Here is an 18,347-nt window from a genome sequence, read left to right on the forward strand (position 1 = left end):
GACAGGCCTTCCTTCCCACGTCCCACGGCAGGCTGCCCGGCCAGGACTCCCCCCTCTCACTCACGCTGGGCACTGAGATCCCACAAGCGAGAAGAAGCTTCCACATCAAACTTACCAACAATCTCACTCGGCTCCTTGTTGTAAAGCTTTTTGTTCCAGTAAAGGAACCTGAGGAAAGGGAAGGAGACCAGCAGAACCAGGCAAATCCCAATGAACATGTGAGCTGTAAATCCTGCAAATTCCAGCCCCTAGAGACACAAAAGGGGAGGGGGAAGCGTCAGTAGCTGTCAACAGTGCTTTGATTTCATCCCAATTCAAGGCCACGGAGAGGCTGAAGACACAGTGAATTATTAACTGATCTGAGCAGGCTGACGGCCCTCAGAGAAGACTGGGGAAAATACTTGAACCCAGCTCTTTGACCCCCGCACTCCAAACTGCCCCTCGTTGGTGCTGCTTTGTCCAGGTGAAATGTGCCTTTCCCCAAGGACCTAGAATAAAGGGAAAAGGAGCCCTTGGCTTTTTGCTTTCTTGCCTCCTTGTCTCTAATTCATTAAAAAGCCTTTGCTCTAAAATAATGTTGGTATTTGTTAAGTGCTTAGTATGTGCAGAGCACTGTTCTAAGTGCTGGGGTAGATACAGGATGATCAGGTTGTCCCACGTGAGGCTCACAGTTAATTCCCATTTTACAGATGAGGTAACTGAAGCACAGAGAAGTTAAGTGACTTGCCCACAGTCACACAGCTGCCAAGTGGCAGAGCCTGGATTCGAACCCATGACCTCTGACTACCAAGCCCGGGCTCTTTCCACTGAGCCACGCTCCTTCTCTAAAAGAGCCACTCCCTTCTTAATGGCAGTGTTTCACCCTGGCCTGCCCTCAGCAACTGACACCTAGTTTCCAGCTGGGATTCAGCATTGTCCGAGGCTTTGTCCCGCCATGTCCTTAAAACATTTCCCCTGCCACCCTTGCTTTCACTTTCCCAATTACAATTGCCTTTAGAGATGTTTGGGAAGCAGCTTGGCATAGCAAATAGAGCACGGGCCTGGGCGTCAGAAGGTCATGGGTTCTAATCCCAGCTCCACCACTGGTCTGCTGTGTGACTTAACTTCTCTGTGCCTCGGTTAGCTCATCTGCAAAATGAGGATTGAGACTGAGGGCCCCACGTGGGACTGTGTCCAACCCGATTCATTCATTCAATAGTGTTTATTGAGCGCTTACTAAGTGCAGAGCACTGTACTAAGCGCTTGGAATGTAACATTCGGCAACAGATAGAGACAATCCCTGCCCGATCACGGGCTCACAGTCTAATCGGGTGAGACAGACAGACAAAAACAAGTCAACATAATAACCATAAATAGAATCAAGGGGATGTACACCTCATTAGCAAAATAATTAGGGTAATAAATTCTGCTTTTATCCACCCCAGTGCTTAGTACAGTGCCTGGCACAGAGTAAGCACATGTTTAGGAGAGAGCCTGGCGCAGAGCAAGCACCTAACAAATACCACCGTTACTCTACTGTCGTTCATTCTCCTCAAATGCCCCACTCAAGTAGTTGTGTTAAGGTGGGTTTGGCTTCGGTGTTTGGGGATTGACGATGAATGAACGAATGGTGATCCAGAACCTCATTCTGAGTAGCCTAGGATGTGTGGATTCAAGGCTTTCTCTGCCATATTTTTTCAAGCAATCAATCAATTCTATTTATTGAGTGCTTACTGTGTGCGGGGCACTGTACTGAACAACTGGGAGAGTAAAACACGACGCTAACGCAGACACATTGCCTGCCCACAACAAGAAGCAGCTTGAGCTAGTGGCTGGAACATGGGCCTGAGAGTCAGGAGAACCTACGTTCTAGTCCCAACTCTGCTACTTGTCTGCCGTGTGACCTTGGGCAACTCACTTCACTTCTTTGGACCTCAATTCCCCCTTCTGTAAAATGGGAATTAAGACTGTGAGCCCTATGTGGAACCTCATTACCTTGGATCAACCCCAGGGCCTCAAACAGCGCTTATCATAGTAAGCATTTAAGAAGCAGCATGGCTCAGTGGAGAGAGCCTGGGCTTGGGAGTCAGAGGTCATGGGTTCGAATCCTGGCTCTGCCACTTGGCAGCTGTGTGACTGTGGGCAAGTCACTTCACTTCTCTGTGCCTCAGTTACCTCATCTGTAAAATGGGGATTAACTGTGAGCCTCACGTGGGACAACCTGGTGACCCTGTATTTACCCCAGCGCTTAGAACAGTGCTCTGCACATAGTAAGCGCTTAACAAATACCAACACTATTATTATTATTACTATTAAAATAAAAACAGGAGATAAGAGTCTAGAAGGGGAGAAATTAGTTCATGGTATTTGAGTGCTTATCGTGTACAAAGCACTGTATTGGGGAGAGCACAATATGAAAGAGGAGGCTCAGGGTATAAACCACTCTCTAAAGGAGCAGTGGCTGAGAAGAGGACTCTCAGAATCCCAGGCAATGTTAAGCATTGTCTCAAACACCTTGCCCCCAGACTCTGAGCCTCCAGGAACCTGAAAGTCTGCTCCTCTAGCCTACAGAATTGTTCTGATCTTTGTTGGGATTCTTAAGATCAGTCCTTTACTCTTCAGTTGCTTCACTGCTCCTTACTCATCTTTCGCCAGCCCCTCTCCCTGCCTTTATTTTCTTAGATTGCGAATCCCTTTAGGGCTGGGGACCGTGTCTAATTCCCACCTGGGAATTCTTTCTCAGTGTTTCGTAGAGTGTTTCGTAGAGTAGCACGGTAAGCGCTCAATAAATAACATTGCTTGATTACTGTGTGCAGAGCGCTGTACTAATAAACACTGGGAAAGAGTACACAAGTGGGAATTCCAGAGTCCCGGTCCCACAAGGGGCTCACAGTCTAAAAGCTCTGATGGTAGCACTGGTCTCCCATGATTAAAAAGGCCAGTGCTGAAAACCAGCATGGATTCTCTTCCTTTATTATTTCTATGAATCAAATGTTCACTCCATCTTTTCCCATAACTTGTTCTCAAAATTAATTCCAAAATAAACGGGAAAAATGTGCAACAAACATACCTCTTTGGCTAGGTAGCTCTATGCCAAGAATTCCAATACTTTGTTGATAGGGAAGTCAAGTAAATTAATCACTGCTGAAAACACTCTTCCCTTGGAAAGAATTTGTGTCTTTATCCAGCTGACTATTCCCTTATCTCTACATCGTTAATGAATGAACTCAAACAATTGCAGATTTGTCCTCTAATATCACTCATCATGGGGCTTTCTCTAAGATCAATTTTAACCCAGGGCCCACAAGTAGAGACATTGTAATGACAGATAATGAGACATAAATATTTAAAACCTTTATTAGCTCCCACTAAGCTTCCAACTTCTCGGGTTTAAAAAAGAGAACGTTTTCTATTTCCTTTGGCGTCTTTGACCCATGACCCAGAAAAGAGTGAAATGCCTTCTGCGATTCGATGTCCGTCTCAGACAGACATCAGACACGAAAGACACACACACATCTCTACTCTTTAAGAACAGCGATTGACAGTTGTAAATGGGAAAGCCCTGTGGCCAAATGGCAAAAGAAATGGTCTGGGAATCAGGAATCCTGAGTTCTATTCCCGGCCCAACCGCTCGCCTGTTGGGTAAATCACTTAACTTCTCAGTGCCTCAGTTTTCTCATCATTAAAGAGGGGAATAAACAGCTGGTCTTCCTCCTCTTTAGGCTGTGAGCTCCACATGGGACAGGTTCTGGGTTCAAAACTGTATTGCACTTGGCACAATGCATAGCACGTAGTAAGAGCTTGTCCAATTAGCGCTCTCATTATTAACCACTGAATGCAGTAGAGGGCAGTTTGATCATTTCTTCTCCACTATGGGCCCGGAAAGATGGTCCCACCAAGCAGCTTTGTCACATTTCTACCTAGAATGCCTTGAAAAGTTTTCATTTCTCCCTGTAAGACCAATTTGCTGGAAGCCTCTGTCCTATGACCTTTACCCCATTTCTAAACGCTTACTATTTGTGGCTCCTGATGGTTTTGGGGGGAGTTTTTTGGAGGGGTGGTTGTGGTTGTTTTTTTAATGGAATTAGTTAAGCACTTATTATGTGCCAGGCACTGTACTAAGCACTGGGGTAGATAAAAGTTCAGCAGGTTGGACACAGTCTCTGTGTCACCTGGGACAATCTTAATCCCCATTTCATAGATGAGGGAAAGGAGCACAAAGAATAATACTAATTGTGATATTTGTAAATAATAATAATGTTGGTATTTGGTAAGCGCTTACTATGTGCAAAGCACTGTTCTAAGAGCTGGGGTAGATACAGGGCAATCAGTTTGTCCCATGTGAGGCTCACATTCTTCATCCCCATTTTACAGATGAGGTGACTGAGGCACAGAGAAGTTAAGTGACTGGCCCACAGTCACACAGCTGACAAGCGGCAGAGCCGGGATTCAAACCCATGACCTCTAACTCCCAAGCCCGTGCTCTTTCCACTGAGCCATGCTGCTTCCCGCTTACCGTTAAGCGCTTACTAGGTGCCAGTCATCGTACTAAGCACTGGAATGCATAAAAGCAAATCGGGTTGGACACAGTCCCTGTCCCACTTGCACGGTCTTGATGCCCATTTTACAGATGAGGTAACTGAGGCACAGAGAAGTGAAGTGACTTGCCCATGGTCACACAGCAGAAAAGTGGCAGAGCCGGGATTGGAACCCAGGTCCTTCTGACTTCCAGACCATTCACTGAGCCATGCTGCTCAGCTGTTTCTCACCTGGCCTCGGCTAGGCAACATCTCCGGAGGTTTTGCTTTATAGAGTGTCTTCACACAGGGTAAGGCTTTAATAAGCGTCCTCGATTCAGATTTAGTTGGACCATTTCACCTCAGCATGGAGTGACTTTTTGGGTGCCCTAGGATTAGCCTTTGGTAGTAGGAGAAGGAGGAGAGGAAAGAGGAGGGGAGGAGGTGGGGAGAAGGAGGGAGAGGAGCAGGAGTAGAATAGTAGGAGCAAGAAGCAGCAGCATTTAATGAATATCCATTAGAGGTCTTTAGAGGACTGTGCTAAGTGCCTGGGAAGTACAGAATAGAGATAATAATAATAATTGGCCAAACACTGTTCTAAACGCTCGAGTAGATATAAGGTGATCAGGTTGGACACAGTTCCTGTCCCACATGGGGCTCACAGTCTTAATCCTCATTTTACAGATGAAGTAATTAAGGTACAGGTAAGTTTAGTGACTTGGCCATGGTCACAGAGCAGACCAGGAGAGGAGCCAGAATTAGAACCCAGGTCCTCTGCCGGCCATGCCCATGCTCCTTGTTACTAGGCCATGCTGCTTCCTTCGCATTCCCTACCCACATGAAGCTTACACTTGAACAATATTCAGAAATGGAGTGGCACGGAAGACAGCGTCATCATGTTTCAGTGAGGATGAGGAGGAGCAGGGTGTGGGGAATGAGCAGGTCAAGTATGAAGGGAAGCTTCCCCGTGATGGAGCAGGGGCTCCACGTGGCTGAGGCTGTGAGGTCGGGGCAGGGAGGTGACGAGGGGACGGCATGAGGGAGAGGAAGGAGTTGGATGGGAGTGAAATGCAGTGGAAAGGGCACGGGCCTGGCAGTCAGAGGACGTGGGTTCTAATCCCGGCTCTGCCACTTTTCTGCTATGTGACCTTGGGCAAGTCACTTAATTTCTCTGTGCCTCAATTACCTCATCTGTAAAATGGGGATGAAGACTGTGAGCCTCACGTGGGACAACCTGATTACCCTGTATCTACCCCAGCGCTTAGAGCAGTGCTCTGCACATAGTAAGCGCTTAACAAATACCAAAATTAATTAATTAATTACCTCATCTGGAAAATGGGGATGAAGACTGTGAGCATGACGGGGACAACCTGATTACCTTGTATCTACTCCAGTGCTTAGAACAGTGCTTGGCCCATAGTAAATGCTTAAAAAATACCATCGTCATTATTAGTAATAGTGAGCGGGAAAGGGGCAGTATGGAGGGGGGGGGGAAGAATAGGGAGGTGGTGGGAAGGAGATGGGTGATTTAGAGGGAGGGGTTTAATCAATCGTGGCTCAGTGGAAAGTCCCCGGGCTTGGGAGTCAGAGGTCATGGGTTCAAATCCCAGCTCTGCCACTTGGCAGCTGTGTGACTGTGGGCAAGTCACTTCACTTCTCTGTGCCTCAGTGACCTCAGCTGTAAAATGGGGATGAAGACCGTGAGCCTCACGTGGGACAACCTGATTACCCTGTATCTCCCCCAGCACTTAAAACATTGCTCTGCACATAGGAAGCACTTAACCAACACCAACATTATTATTATCAATCATATTCCTGAGTACATACTTCATGCAGCGCGCTGTTCTATGTACTTGGGAGAGTACACATAACAGAGTTGGTAGACAGGCTCCCTGCCCACAACGAGTTTACAGTCTAGATCGGGAAAGAGACATTAACATAAATAAATTACAGATATGTGGGGCTGACAGACGGGTGAAAAGGGGGAGCAAATTCCAGTGCAAGGGCAACACAGGAGAGGTTTGAGGTTTGGAAGAGCACTTCTCCAGAGCAGTAATAGCTTAATTTGGCTTTTCCAGGGACTAGGTGACTGAAGGGAAGAGGTCAGAGAGGCCGGGAGACAACGAGGAGGCTGATGTAGGAGAATAATTGATTAAATGTGAAAACTGAAAGGCGCTGAGGCATTATGGAGGATCCCAAAGTTTAGGACTTGAAGACCTTGAAGACCTGTGGTCTGGAAGATTTGAACTGAGTGTCAATCAATACGGGGGAGGGGGTGAGCAAAGAACTAGAGGTGAGAGATTCATCCATTCAATAGTATTTATTGAGAGCTTACTATGTGCAGAGCACTGTACTAAGCGCTTGGAATGTACAAATGGGCAACAGATAGAGACAGTCCCTGCCCACTAACGGGCTTACAGTCTAATCGAGAGATGCGGGACTGAGGAAGTGAGAAGGGTCACTTGGGAGAGCGAAGGCTGCAGAAAAATGGGAGAAGGTGGCCAGCTGCGACAAAGGAGCTGGTACAGAGCCTTGAAAGCAAGAGTTGGGCGTTTGGACTGTGGCACAGAAAAAGGGGAAGATTGCCGAGGAAAGCCGAGACCAGCAAAGAGGCTGTTACAGAACTCTAAGTGCAAAATACCCCAGCCCCACGGCATTTATACACACTACTCTACCATTTCCCCTACGTGTAATGGATTTTAACATCTGTCACCACGTGTAGACCATAAACGTTTTGTGGGCAGGGATTGCGGCTACCAAGTCTATTGTACTATACTTTCCCAAGCCCTTGGCATAATGCTCTGCACACAGTAACAGCTCATAAATACCACTGATTGATGGATGGATGAATTGGATGGTGGTGGACAGAGCATTTATGTACACGTACGCTTATTCAACTGCACATTCTTGAGCAAGTCACCTAACTTCTCTGTGCCTCAATTTCCCCCTCGGTAAAATGAGACCTAAATACTTGTAATCCTTACTTGCCCTTAGCATTTAGGTACAAAAGCTTCATCTGTTCCTAAAATAATTTCAATGAGTGTGATGTTTGGGATGCTCCCACTGTCTACCCCAGCGCTTAGAACAATGCTTGGCACATAGTAAGCACTTAAAAAATACCAACATTATTATTATTATTATTATCTCCACTGCTACTGAGAAACAGCATGGCTCAGTGGGAAGAGCCAGGGCTTGGGAGTCAGAGGTCGTGGGTTCTAATCCCGGCTCCATCACTTGTCAACTGTGTGATTCTGGGCAAGTCACTAAACTTCTCTGTGCCTCAGTGGCCTCATCTGTAAAATGGGGATTAAAATGGTGAGCCCCACGTGGGACAACCTTGTACCTCCCCCAGTGCACATAATAAGCGCTCAAATAATGCCATTATTATTTCTTTATTATTATTATCCCACGGCTATGTCGTCTGTCCCGCTACCCGGCCAGAGTAGAAGATTCACACTGCATCAGCACAAGCCTCCACAAATAATAGAACATTGGGCAGGCTGCAGCTGGGGCTGTTGAGACCTGTCCCAAGACTCTGGAAAAATCCCACCTGAATGGTGGGGGGCCCAAAATGCAAATTCTACTGTAATGGTCTTGTGTCATTTTTGTGTTTATCCTTGTCCTACAGGTCTTATAGTTTGGTGTCTTTATGTATTCAGTCTTTTTTTGCCTACCAATCTCCCCAAAATAAGTCTTCTAGACCGTATGCTCTTTTTGGACAGAAAATGTGTCTAACGTCCCTGCTGTTTGGCACTTCCGCAAGTTCTTATTAAAGTACTCTGCACAAATTAAGTGGCTCAGTAAATACTACTCATTGATTACAGATAATAATGGCATTTGTTAGGCATTTACTAAATGCCAACCACTGTGGAAGATGCAAGATAATCAGATCAGACACAGTTCCTGTCCCATAGAGGATCATAGTGTGAGGGGGAGGGAAAATAGGTATTTTATCCCCATGTTACTGATGAAGAAACTGAGACTCAGAAAAAAGTGAGGATTAGAACCCAGGTCCTCGGACGCCAGGCCCATGCTCTTTTCTCTAGGCCACACTGCCTCTCCACACTGCAACCCAGGGAAGAAGTGTGGCATAGTGGATAGAACACGGGCCTGGGAGTCACAAGACTGTGGGTTCTAATCCCGCTCCAGCACCTGTCCGCTGGGTGACCTCGGGCAAGTCACCTTACTTCTCTGGGCCTCAGTTCCCTCATTTGTAAAATGGGGATTGAGAATGTGAGCCCCATGTGGGACAGGGATGTGTCCAATTAGATTTACTTGTAACTACCCCAGTGCTTACTACAGTGCCTGGCACATAGTAAGTGTTTAACAAAATGCCATAATGACTACTATTGTTATTATTATTATTATTATTTTAGATAGTGAGCCCCCGGAGGGCTAGGGACAAAGTTTTGTTCAACCCAATGCTTAGTCCAGTACTTGGCACAATCAATCAGTCAATCAGAGATTGCTTAATGAGCACTTACTCTGTGCAGAGCACTGTACTAACACTTGACAAAGTACAACACAGTACATAGGCCCTCGGTAAATACCGCTGAATGAGTGAAGGTAAAAAATTGCTTCATAAAGATGAGATTGCCCATACATCCCAGTTTAGCTAAAGCAGCCCCAGATTGCAATAGGGACTCCCAAACAATTTTAGAATAATAATAATAAAAATAATGGTATTTGTTAGCCCTTACCACATGCCAGGCACTGTATTAAGTGCTTGGGTAGACACAAGATTGGGTTGGACACAGGGTTGGACACAGTCCCTGTTCCGGAAGGGGCTCATAGTCTTAATCCCCATTTTATAGATGAGGAAACTGAGGCACAGAGAAGTGACCCAGAGAAGGTCACACGGCAGACAAGTGCCAGAGTCAAGATTAGAATCCAGGTCCTCGGACTTCCAGGCAGTACCTTTCCACTAGCCCTCAAGAGATAAAAAAAGTTCCAGATGTTGACTGCCTGGGCTAAACCAGTCAGCCTTCTTTGCACGGATCCCCAGCTACTCTGATGACCTGTCCAGATGGGAGTGTGTTCGGTCTATATTCTGTTAGTTTGGGTCCCTGGAATTCTGGGTTTCGAAGCATGAATGCTTTGCATTGGTAGGGAATTTCATTCCTTCCTTGCCCCCCACCCCTTCCTCATGCAGACCCTCCACTCCCTTGGTCACCGTGGGGGACAAGAAAATTAGAAAGTGAGGGAGACATTCCAATAGCCCAGGGCCCAATAATATGGCCAATCTAGGAGTGTTTGCTATTACATGGGGGTTACAAGCCATGGTGTCCCAAAAATCATTACTGCAATGGGCCTTTGATTCAATTATTCAGCACGAATATGAAGTTTTTTAGACCACTTCCCGGGTCACAACAATCCTGGTCAACCAGGAACTCTTAGCAGAGGAAAGAAATGGGAAAGAAGAGAGGCATCCTCTTTCCTTAAAGAAGCCCGAGGAGGCGAGGTGGAAAGGGCAGGTGAACATCTGCATTTCTAGGTGGGATTACCATCTTTCTGAAACCTACCATCTTCCTCAACTCCTGGTTGGAAACAATAATCACGTTAGGTGGGTCTCCCACCGCTGTGGCTGCACCCCCGATGTTCGTGAATATTACTTCTGCGATCAGGACGTGTCTCGGGTCCAGGTTGAGTACTTCGCATAACCTGCAGCACAGAGAGGGAAGTGACATCAGCTCCTCGGCCTCAAATCCTAAACTCTAAACGATATTACACAGCGGCCTGCCGGGCGGCCAGCCGATCTGCCTGCCTGCCCAGGGAGTAGCCAGGCTTCTCTGAGGGCTGAGGCTGGACTCCAGGAAGAGCAGGTAGAACAGAACAGGGTCAACTGGGCTTTGGCAGGCCAGGGCAGGAGGTGCAGGGGGCTTCAAGGACTATAGCATTCCTCCTTCAAGCCCTAGGAGAAGCTTACAATCAAAGTAGGGCCCAAGCCCACCTCCCTCAGCCCTATCACGGTTGTCCAAACATGGAAACTCGGGGCAGGGCCATCCGCAGAACCCGTGTCGGAAACACCAGCTGGTGGTAATAAAATGGTGGGTGTTGGAGTTACCCAGGGAGGTCCCAAGGCTGTTGTTCCTCAGGCGCTTTGCAAACCAGAAGCAGGCCAGCGAAGCCTACTGGCAAGTGCCTGGGACTCGGAGTTAGGAAAGGCGGATTCTAATCTCCGCTCGGCCCCCCTACCTCCCGGTTGTCCTCTGGCAAGTCACTTCCCTTTCCCGTGCTTCAGATTCCCCTTCTGTAAAACTTCCATATCTATTCTGCCTCCCACTTAGACTGTGAGCCCACAGGGACTGCTCCTGATCTGGTTATCTTGTACCTATCACCACGATTAGTCTAGTGCTTGGCACACAGTAAGCACTTCATAAATTCCACAATATCTACCTTGATAAGGGAATTTGGGTCTGTCTGAAGCCAAGAGAAAGAGATCACCCAAATTCCCCCTCAGGATAGATAGTAGAGATAAAACTCTTACCCAGTTCCAGAGGACGTGGATAAATTAGGACAATCTCAATTATCAGGTTCTCTCTGAAACTGGTATAATGTGAAAGGGACCCCACTCAGAGAAGTCAGGTACTGCATTAGGGTTAGATTAATTGTGCTGCTTTTCAAATTTTTACAATGAATTCCCCTGACATTATAACGCTGCTATTTGTTAAGCGCTTGCTATATGCAGAGCACTGTTCTAAGCGCTGGGGGTAGATAGAGGGTAATCAGGTTGTCCCATGTGGGGCTCACAGCTTTCATCCCAGTTTCATGAGGGAACTGAGGCACCGAGAAGTGAAGTGACTGGCCCACAGTCACACAGCTGACAAGTGGCAGAGCTGGGATTCGAACCCATGACCTCTGACTCCCAAGCCCGGGCTCTTTACACTGAGCCACCCTGACATTATAACTACCTCCTCCTAAATAACCCTCCCATAATTCACTAAAAGGGAAATAAGGCTTGAAGTCAAGCCTGATTAACTTGTATCTATCCCAGTGTTCAGAACAGTGCCTGACACATAGTAAGTGCTTAATAAATAATAATAATAATAATGGTATTTGTTAAGCGCTTACTATGTGCCAAGCACTGTTCTCAGCACTGTGGTAGATACAGGGTAATCAGGTTGTCCCACGTGGGGCTCACACTTTTAATCCCCATTTTCCAGATGAGGTAACTGAGGCACAGGGAAATTCAATGACTTGCCCAAGGTCACACAGTAGACAAGTGGCAGAGCCGGGATTAGAGCTCACATCCTCTGACTCCCAAGTCCATGCTCTTTCCACTATGCCACGCTGCATCCTGGCAAGGACGCAGGTCAAACCTTTCCTGTGTCAATAACAAGATCTAGAATTAATCACAAATGCTTTCTCTCCCCTTCCAAATAGCTGTCAGCGGAACGAACCCCAGGTTGTAGATTGGCCCTACCTTTCGGAATAAGTGGGCCCCTTCCAAAAGAGGTGCCTTTCCAGGCTTCTCCACCCATAGGGCCATGGACCATCATTTTATGGAACAACTTGAGCCACTCAGAACTCTCTTAAGGAAGAATCAGAACAGTATCAGAGAAGGCCCAAATCAGGTTGGGAACCAGGGGAGGGACCAGTCTGGAGTGGAGATCTAATAAAACTAAGAAATCGATTTGGATTCTAGATCGGCGAGAGCTGAGAATCCAAAGGCAAAGGCAGGCACAAGGCAGTTCAGGGTTGAATGTTAATCAGGCGGGGACGAGGTAAGCAGCATTATCCATCCATCATTCACCCTGATATGTTTGGGTTCTCCTGGGAAGGGAAGAGCAGTCACAGGGCGGATTATGAAGTTTCAGATTTCCAGGCTCCTGCTCAGCTCTGTATCATGACCCAACCCGCCCTCCTCCTGCCCGGGGAAAGCAGCAGGCAGCAGGCAGAACCTACCTTATGGTGACCGGGGTGAAGAGAAGCATCGTTGTAACGTTGTCTAAAAATGCAGAAAGGATCGCCGCGATGAGGCACAGGATGATGATCATGGACCATATTCTGCCCCTGGAAAGTCGATAAGCCTGGGGAACAAGAGTCCCGGGGAGGCAGGAATAGGACATGAGATCAGGAAACCGCTACGAAAATGGCGGGTGATAGATTCTGGAGACATTTAGAGACATCGGGACCCCAACCCCACCCCTGTTCCATCCGTGGCAGGAGTCTGCTGATGGAGGAAGGAAGATAGGGAGCTAGTGGACCAGAGAGGCTCCCTCCCCGTCCCTTGGGTAGGCCCCAAGCCCATCAGCCCCGGGAGCCTCAAGCCAAGTAAGTGAAAGCACCCCTGCTAAACTTCATCTGATGATTTTATAGGTCCGAAGAAGTTGGCAAACAGCAAACGTGCAAAGATTCCTGGTCTGTTGCCCAGCTCCCTGCCTGCACCGCCTCCACAGCTCCAGTTCATGAGCAGGAACAAAATGAGACAGTGTGAGACCCAAACATTTCTTTCTGGGAGCCCTCCAGGAGTGAAAACACTAAAACACCAGAAACCCTGAGGGAACGGAAATGCCGTATGCCTGGAAAGTGATCATTAAAACTGCTCCATTAAAAATCCAGCAATCGGAAACTAACGTCTGGCAATAAATGCAAAATATTTTTGTCGGTTATGTAGATCGGAGCCCTGTCTACTGAAATAACATAATCCCAAATAAATAATCTAGTATTCTTTTCCTTGATTGATTTCTGCAATTATTTAATGAGATGGAAAAAGTTGGTCAATGCCATTAAACCCCTCAGCATGACGACCCAGGAGGTGATTTTGACGATTAGTTCTGAGTCTACGAAGGTTGGTTAAACAGCAGTTTTGTTTGATAAATACGGTACTGCAGAAACAGAAATAGAGATGTGTTTCTGAAGTCTGGATAGCACAATAAACCTACCTTTACAGCACAATAGTCGAAAAAACCAGTTTCTGAAAACACAGCCACTAAGATCATCTAGATGGAAAAAAACACACACGTGAAAATGTCTTTCCGAGATAATTGTAGTATTTGTGATTGGATTGTTAAGCACTTACTATGTGCCAAGCACTGTACTGAGCGCTGGGGTAGATACAAGGTAATAGGGTTGGATACAGTCTCTGCCCCACGCTGTACTTACAGTCTTAAACCCCATTATACAGTTGAAGTAACTGAGGCACAGAGAAGTTAAGTGAATTACCCAAGGTCACACAGCAGGAAAGATTAGAACCCAGGTCCTTTTGACTCCCAGGCCCGTGCTCTATCCACTAGGCCATGCTGCTTCCCTAAAAGAATTGTGGTATTTGTGAAGTGCTTATTATGTGCAAGGGACTGCCCCTAGCTCTGGGGTGGATACAAGCAAATCAGGTTGGTACCCTGTCCCTGACCCTCATGGGACTCACAGTCTTAATCCTCATTTTACAGATGAAGTAACTGAGACACAGAGAAAGTGAAATAATAATCATAATAATGTTGGTATTTGTTAAGCGCTGTGTGCAGAGCACTGTTTTAAGCACTAGGGTAGATACAGGGTAATCAGGTTGTCCCTCATGAGGCTCACAGTCTTCATCTCCATTTTAGAGATGAGGTAACCGAGGCACAGAGAAGTTAAGTGACTTGCCCCAGTCACACAGCTAAGTGGCAGAGCTGGCATTCGAACCCATGACCTCTGACTCCTAAGCCCGTGCTCTTTCCTCTGAGCCATGGTGCATCCCAATGACTTCCCAATTCCCAATGAAATAATAATGTTGGTATTTGTTAAGCGTTTACTATGTGCAGAGCACTGTTCTAAGCGCTGGGGTAGACACAGGGTAATCTGGTTGTCCCACGTGAGGCTCACAGTTAATCCCCATTTTACAGATGAGGGAACTGAGGCACAGAGAAGTTGAGTGACTTGCCCACAGTCACCCAGCTGACAAGTGGCAGATCCGGGATTCAAACCCATGACCTCTGACTCCCAAGCCTGGGCACTTTCCACTGAGCCAAGCTGCTTCTCATGGAAATGAAATGACTTGCCCAAGGTCACATGGCACACAAGTGGCAGAGTGAGAATTAGAACCCAGATCCTTTGACTCCCAGGCCTATGCTCCCTAGGCCACATTGAACTGTTTTTTATCCTAGAGAGCTAATCTAAAGATCCCCAAAGAGGAGAGCTGCGTTGAGAAAAGTGAATCTAACTGTCGAGGCATTGAGTGGGGCCAAGACATTCAAACCGATTGGCCTCAAAGTCTATTCATGGATGATTAGCCCCTGCAAGAAGTTAAAATGATGACAAACAGAGAATCAGTGGGCCTATGACGTCAGATCCTGAGAGATTGGTCCAGTAATTGACGATGCGGATCGAAGCAATCCCCCAGCCAGGAACCCAGAGAGAAGCTCATCCTCTTAAATGGTGACTGGTGGGAGTCACGGGATTACAGATACACCAATCTGGTGCTCAGGGTGAGGCCCAGGGTTTCCCTTCCTTCTCCTGACAGTCTCTCAGGCTGACACAATCCCACCCACATCCCGCCCCCAGTCCTGAAGCTCCTTCTCCCAATGGCTTTGGTAACGGTATTTCATTGTGTATTGCTGATGAAAAAATGCAGCAGTTCGCAGAGAAGCAGCAAGGCCTGATGGCTACAGCAAGGTTCTGGAAGTCAGAACCACTCAGATTCTAATCCTGGCTCCGCCACTTGTCTGCTGTGTGATCTTGGGCAAATCACTTAACTTCTCTGTCCCTCAGCTATCTCATCTGTAAAATGGGGATTAAGACTGTGAGCCCCACGTGGGACAACCTGATTACCTTGTATCTACCCCAGAGCTTGAAATTGTGACTGACACATAGTAAGCACTTATTAAAAATCATAACAAAAAATGAGAAGGGAAGAAAGGTTAAGGCCAATAGAAACCGGATATATAAGTGGATATTGACAACTTGGGGGTAAACCAGGTTAAATTAGGGCTTGCCAATGGTTGCGTGGTTCAACCTAAATAGTATCTATCCCAGTGCTTAGAACAGCACCTGGCACATGGTAAACACTTAAATACTATAGAAAAAGAGTAGGATGCTGATACTCGGTTCTTCAGAATCACTGTACTTTTACAGTCCTGGTTAGACTGAAGTTAAGTGACTTGCCCAAGATCACACAGCAGACGAGTGACGGAGCCATGATTAGAAGGTTGGGAAAGCGGTGTTTTGGCATATGTGAAGTGGGAGGGAGATCCAGGTTAGGGGGAGGATGTGGGAAAGGGAAAGATCAGGGCACAGTGAGTGAGCAGGCACTAGAGGAGTGGAGGGTGCTGCCTGGGCTCTAAAAGAAGATTAGGGAGGTGAGGTAAGATGGGGAGAACTGATTTAGGGCTTTAAAGCTAATGGTAAGGAGTTTGTTTGACGAGGAGGTAGATGAACAGCCACTGGAGGTTCTTGGGGAGACATGAACTGAACAATGTTGTTGATAAATGATTTGTGCAGCACAATGAAGTATGGATGGGAATGAGGAGAGACTGGAAACCAGGTGGTCAACAAGGAGGCAGATGCAGAAGTCAAGTTGGGATAGGATAAGGGCTTGGAACAGCACGGTATCCGTTTAAATGGGGAGGAAAGGGCAGATTTTAGCAATGTTGTGACAGTTAGATTTGGTGACATTGAATATGTGGGTGGGATGAGAGAGATGAGACGAGGACAATGTCGAAGTTACAGGCTTGTAAGGTAGGGAGGATAATGGTGTTGTCTACAGTGATGAAAAGGATGAGGAGGGCAGGGATCTGGGTAGGAAGATAAAGGAGTTCAGTTTTGGACATGTTCAATTCTAGGGATCAGCAGGACATCCAAGTAGATATGCCTTGAAGGCAGGAGGAAATGTGAGATTGTAAGGAAGGAGAAAGGTCATGGCTGGAAGTGTAGATTTGGGAATCATTTGCATAGAGGTGGTAGCTGAAGCCATGGGAATGAATAAGTTCTCCAAGGTAGTGGGTGTAGAGGAAGAATAGGAGGAGACTGAGAACTGAGCCTTGAGGGACTCCTACTGTCAGAGAGTAAGAGGCCGAAGAGGAAAGAGCAAAAGAGACTGCGAAGGAGCGGTTGGAGAGATAGGAAGAGAACCAAAAGACGAAGAACCAAGAGAGGACAGTGTCAGTGAATCCAAGGTTGGATAAAGTTTCAAGGAGAAGGGGGTGGTCTCAGTGTCAAAGGCGGCTGAGAGGTCTAGGAGGATTAGGATGGAGTACAGGCCATCAGATTTGGCGAAAAGAAGGTCACTGGTTACCTTAGAGAGGGCTGTTTCTGTGGAGTGAAGAGGGCGAAAGCCAGATCGGAGGGGATCTAGAAGAGAATTGGAGGAGAGGAAGTGGAGACAGTGGATGTAAACAACTGTCTCAAGAAGTCTGGAGAGAAATGGTAGGAGGGAAATGGGGCGATAACTGGAGGGCCAAAACGGGAACGAGAAGGGTTCAGGGCCAGGCCTGGAAGGTAAAGTCTGGGGGATCAAAACTGGAACGAGAAAGTTCGGGTCAGGCAACGGAAGCAAAAGGCTGGGGGCCAAAACTAGAACCAGAAGGGTTCAGGGCCAGTCCTGGATGGCAAAAGCTGGGAGGCCAGGCCTGGAAATAGAAGGACTCAGGGCCAGGCCTGAAAGGCAAAGGCAGGTGGGTCAAAATTGGAATATAGTAAATATTGTAGTGCTAAGGGAGGGGTTTTTTTTAAGAGTACAGAATACATAAGTGTGTTTGAAAGCAGTGGGGAAGAAACCTTTAGAAAGTGAACAGTTGAAGATGGCAGTCAAGGAGGGAAGAAGAGAGGGGAAGAGTGATTAAAGCACATTTTAAGTTTTTCCAAAGTACTTCCACATTACTCATCTCATTAGGTCCACCTTCCCCCATCATATTTTTTTACATCCATGACAAGAGACAGGGATTACCATCTCATTTCTCCTCCCCTGTTCTCTCTCCCTCTTCCTCCCTCCCTCTTTCTCCTTCTGCCTTCAGGACATCTCTACTTGAATGTCCTCCCACCATATCAAACTCAACATGTCCAAGATAGAGCTCCTTATCCTCCCTCCCAAACCCAGTCCTTTTCTGAACTTTCCCGTCACTGTAGAAGGCACAACCGTCCTTCCCATCTCACAAGCCTATCAAAGCAAAAACTCCTCATTCTCGGCTTCAAAGCTCTCCATCTCCTTGGCCCCTCCTACCTCACCTCCTTTCTCTCTTTCTACTGCCCAGCCCACACACTCCACTTCTCTGCTGCTAACCTCCTCACTGTGCCTCATTCTCGCCTTTCCTGCCGTCGACCCCTGGCCCACAAACTACCACTGACCTGGAATACCCTCCCTCCTCACATCCGCCAAAATAACTCTCTTCCCCTTTCCAAAGCCCTACCGAGAGTTCACCTCCTCCAGGAGGCCTTCCAAGACTGAACACTCCCTTTTCCTCTGCCCCTTCCCCCCTCCCCATTACCCCTACTCCCTCCCTCTGCTCTACCCTCTTCCCATCCCCAAAGCACTTGTGTATATTTGTATATATTATTTATTACTCTATTTTATAATGATGTGTATATATCTAATTCTATTTATCTATTTCGATGGTATTGATGCCTGGCTACTTGTTTTGTTTTGCTGTCTGTCTCCCCCTTTTAGACTGTGAGCCCATCGTTGGGCAGGGATTGCCTCTATCTGTTGCTGAATTGTACATTCCAAGCGCTTAGTACAGTGCTCTGTACACAGTAATACTAATGTGGGTATTTGTTAAGCGCTTACTATGTGCAGAGCACTGTTCTAAGCCCTGGGGTAGATACAGGGTAATCAGTTTGTCCTATGTGAGGCTCACAGTCTTCATCCTCATTTTACAGATGAGGGAACTGAGGCATCGAGAAGTTAAGTGACTTGCCCAAAGTCACATAGCTGAAAAG

The 18,347-nt window shown here is 47.0% G+C and overlaps 1 protein-coding gene across 1 annotated transcript in view; it reads right to left on the bottom strand.

Moving 5' to 3' along the window:
* The window catches only part of OCA2 (OCA2 melanosomal transmembrane protein), a 227,071-nt gene that overhangs the window by 124,768 nt on the left and 83,956 nt on the right, over positions 1-18,347 (bottom strand). Inside the window, exons 12-15 of the mRNA XM_039914722.1 lie at positions 13,382-13,438; positions 12,402-12,526; positions 10,019-10,157; positions 116-248 (exon numbers count right to left, since the gene is read on the bottom strand). Of these exons, the coding sequence (XP_039770656.1) occupies positions 116-248; positions 10,019-10,157; positions 12,402-12,526; positions 13,382-13,438 (454 nt within the window). The remainder of the gene's footprint in view (positions 1-115; positions 249-10,018; positions 10,158-12,401; positions 12,527-13,381; positions 13,439-18,347) is intronic.

The sequence above is a fragment of the Ornithorhynchus anatinus genome, chromosome 18, assembly GCF_004115215.2.
Source record: "Ornithorhynchus anatinus isolate Pmale09 chromosome 18, mOrnAna1.pri.v4, whole genome shotgun sequence".
Taxonomy (NCBI): Eukaryota; Metazoa; Chordata; class Mammalia; order Monotremata; family Ornithorhynchidae; genus Ornithorhynchus; species Ornithorhynchus anatinus.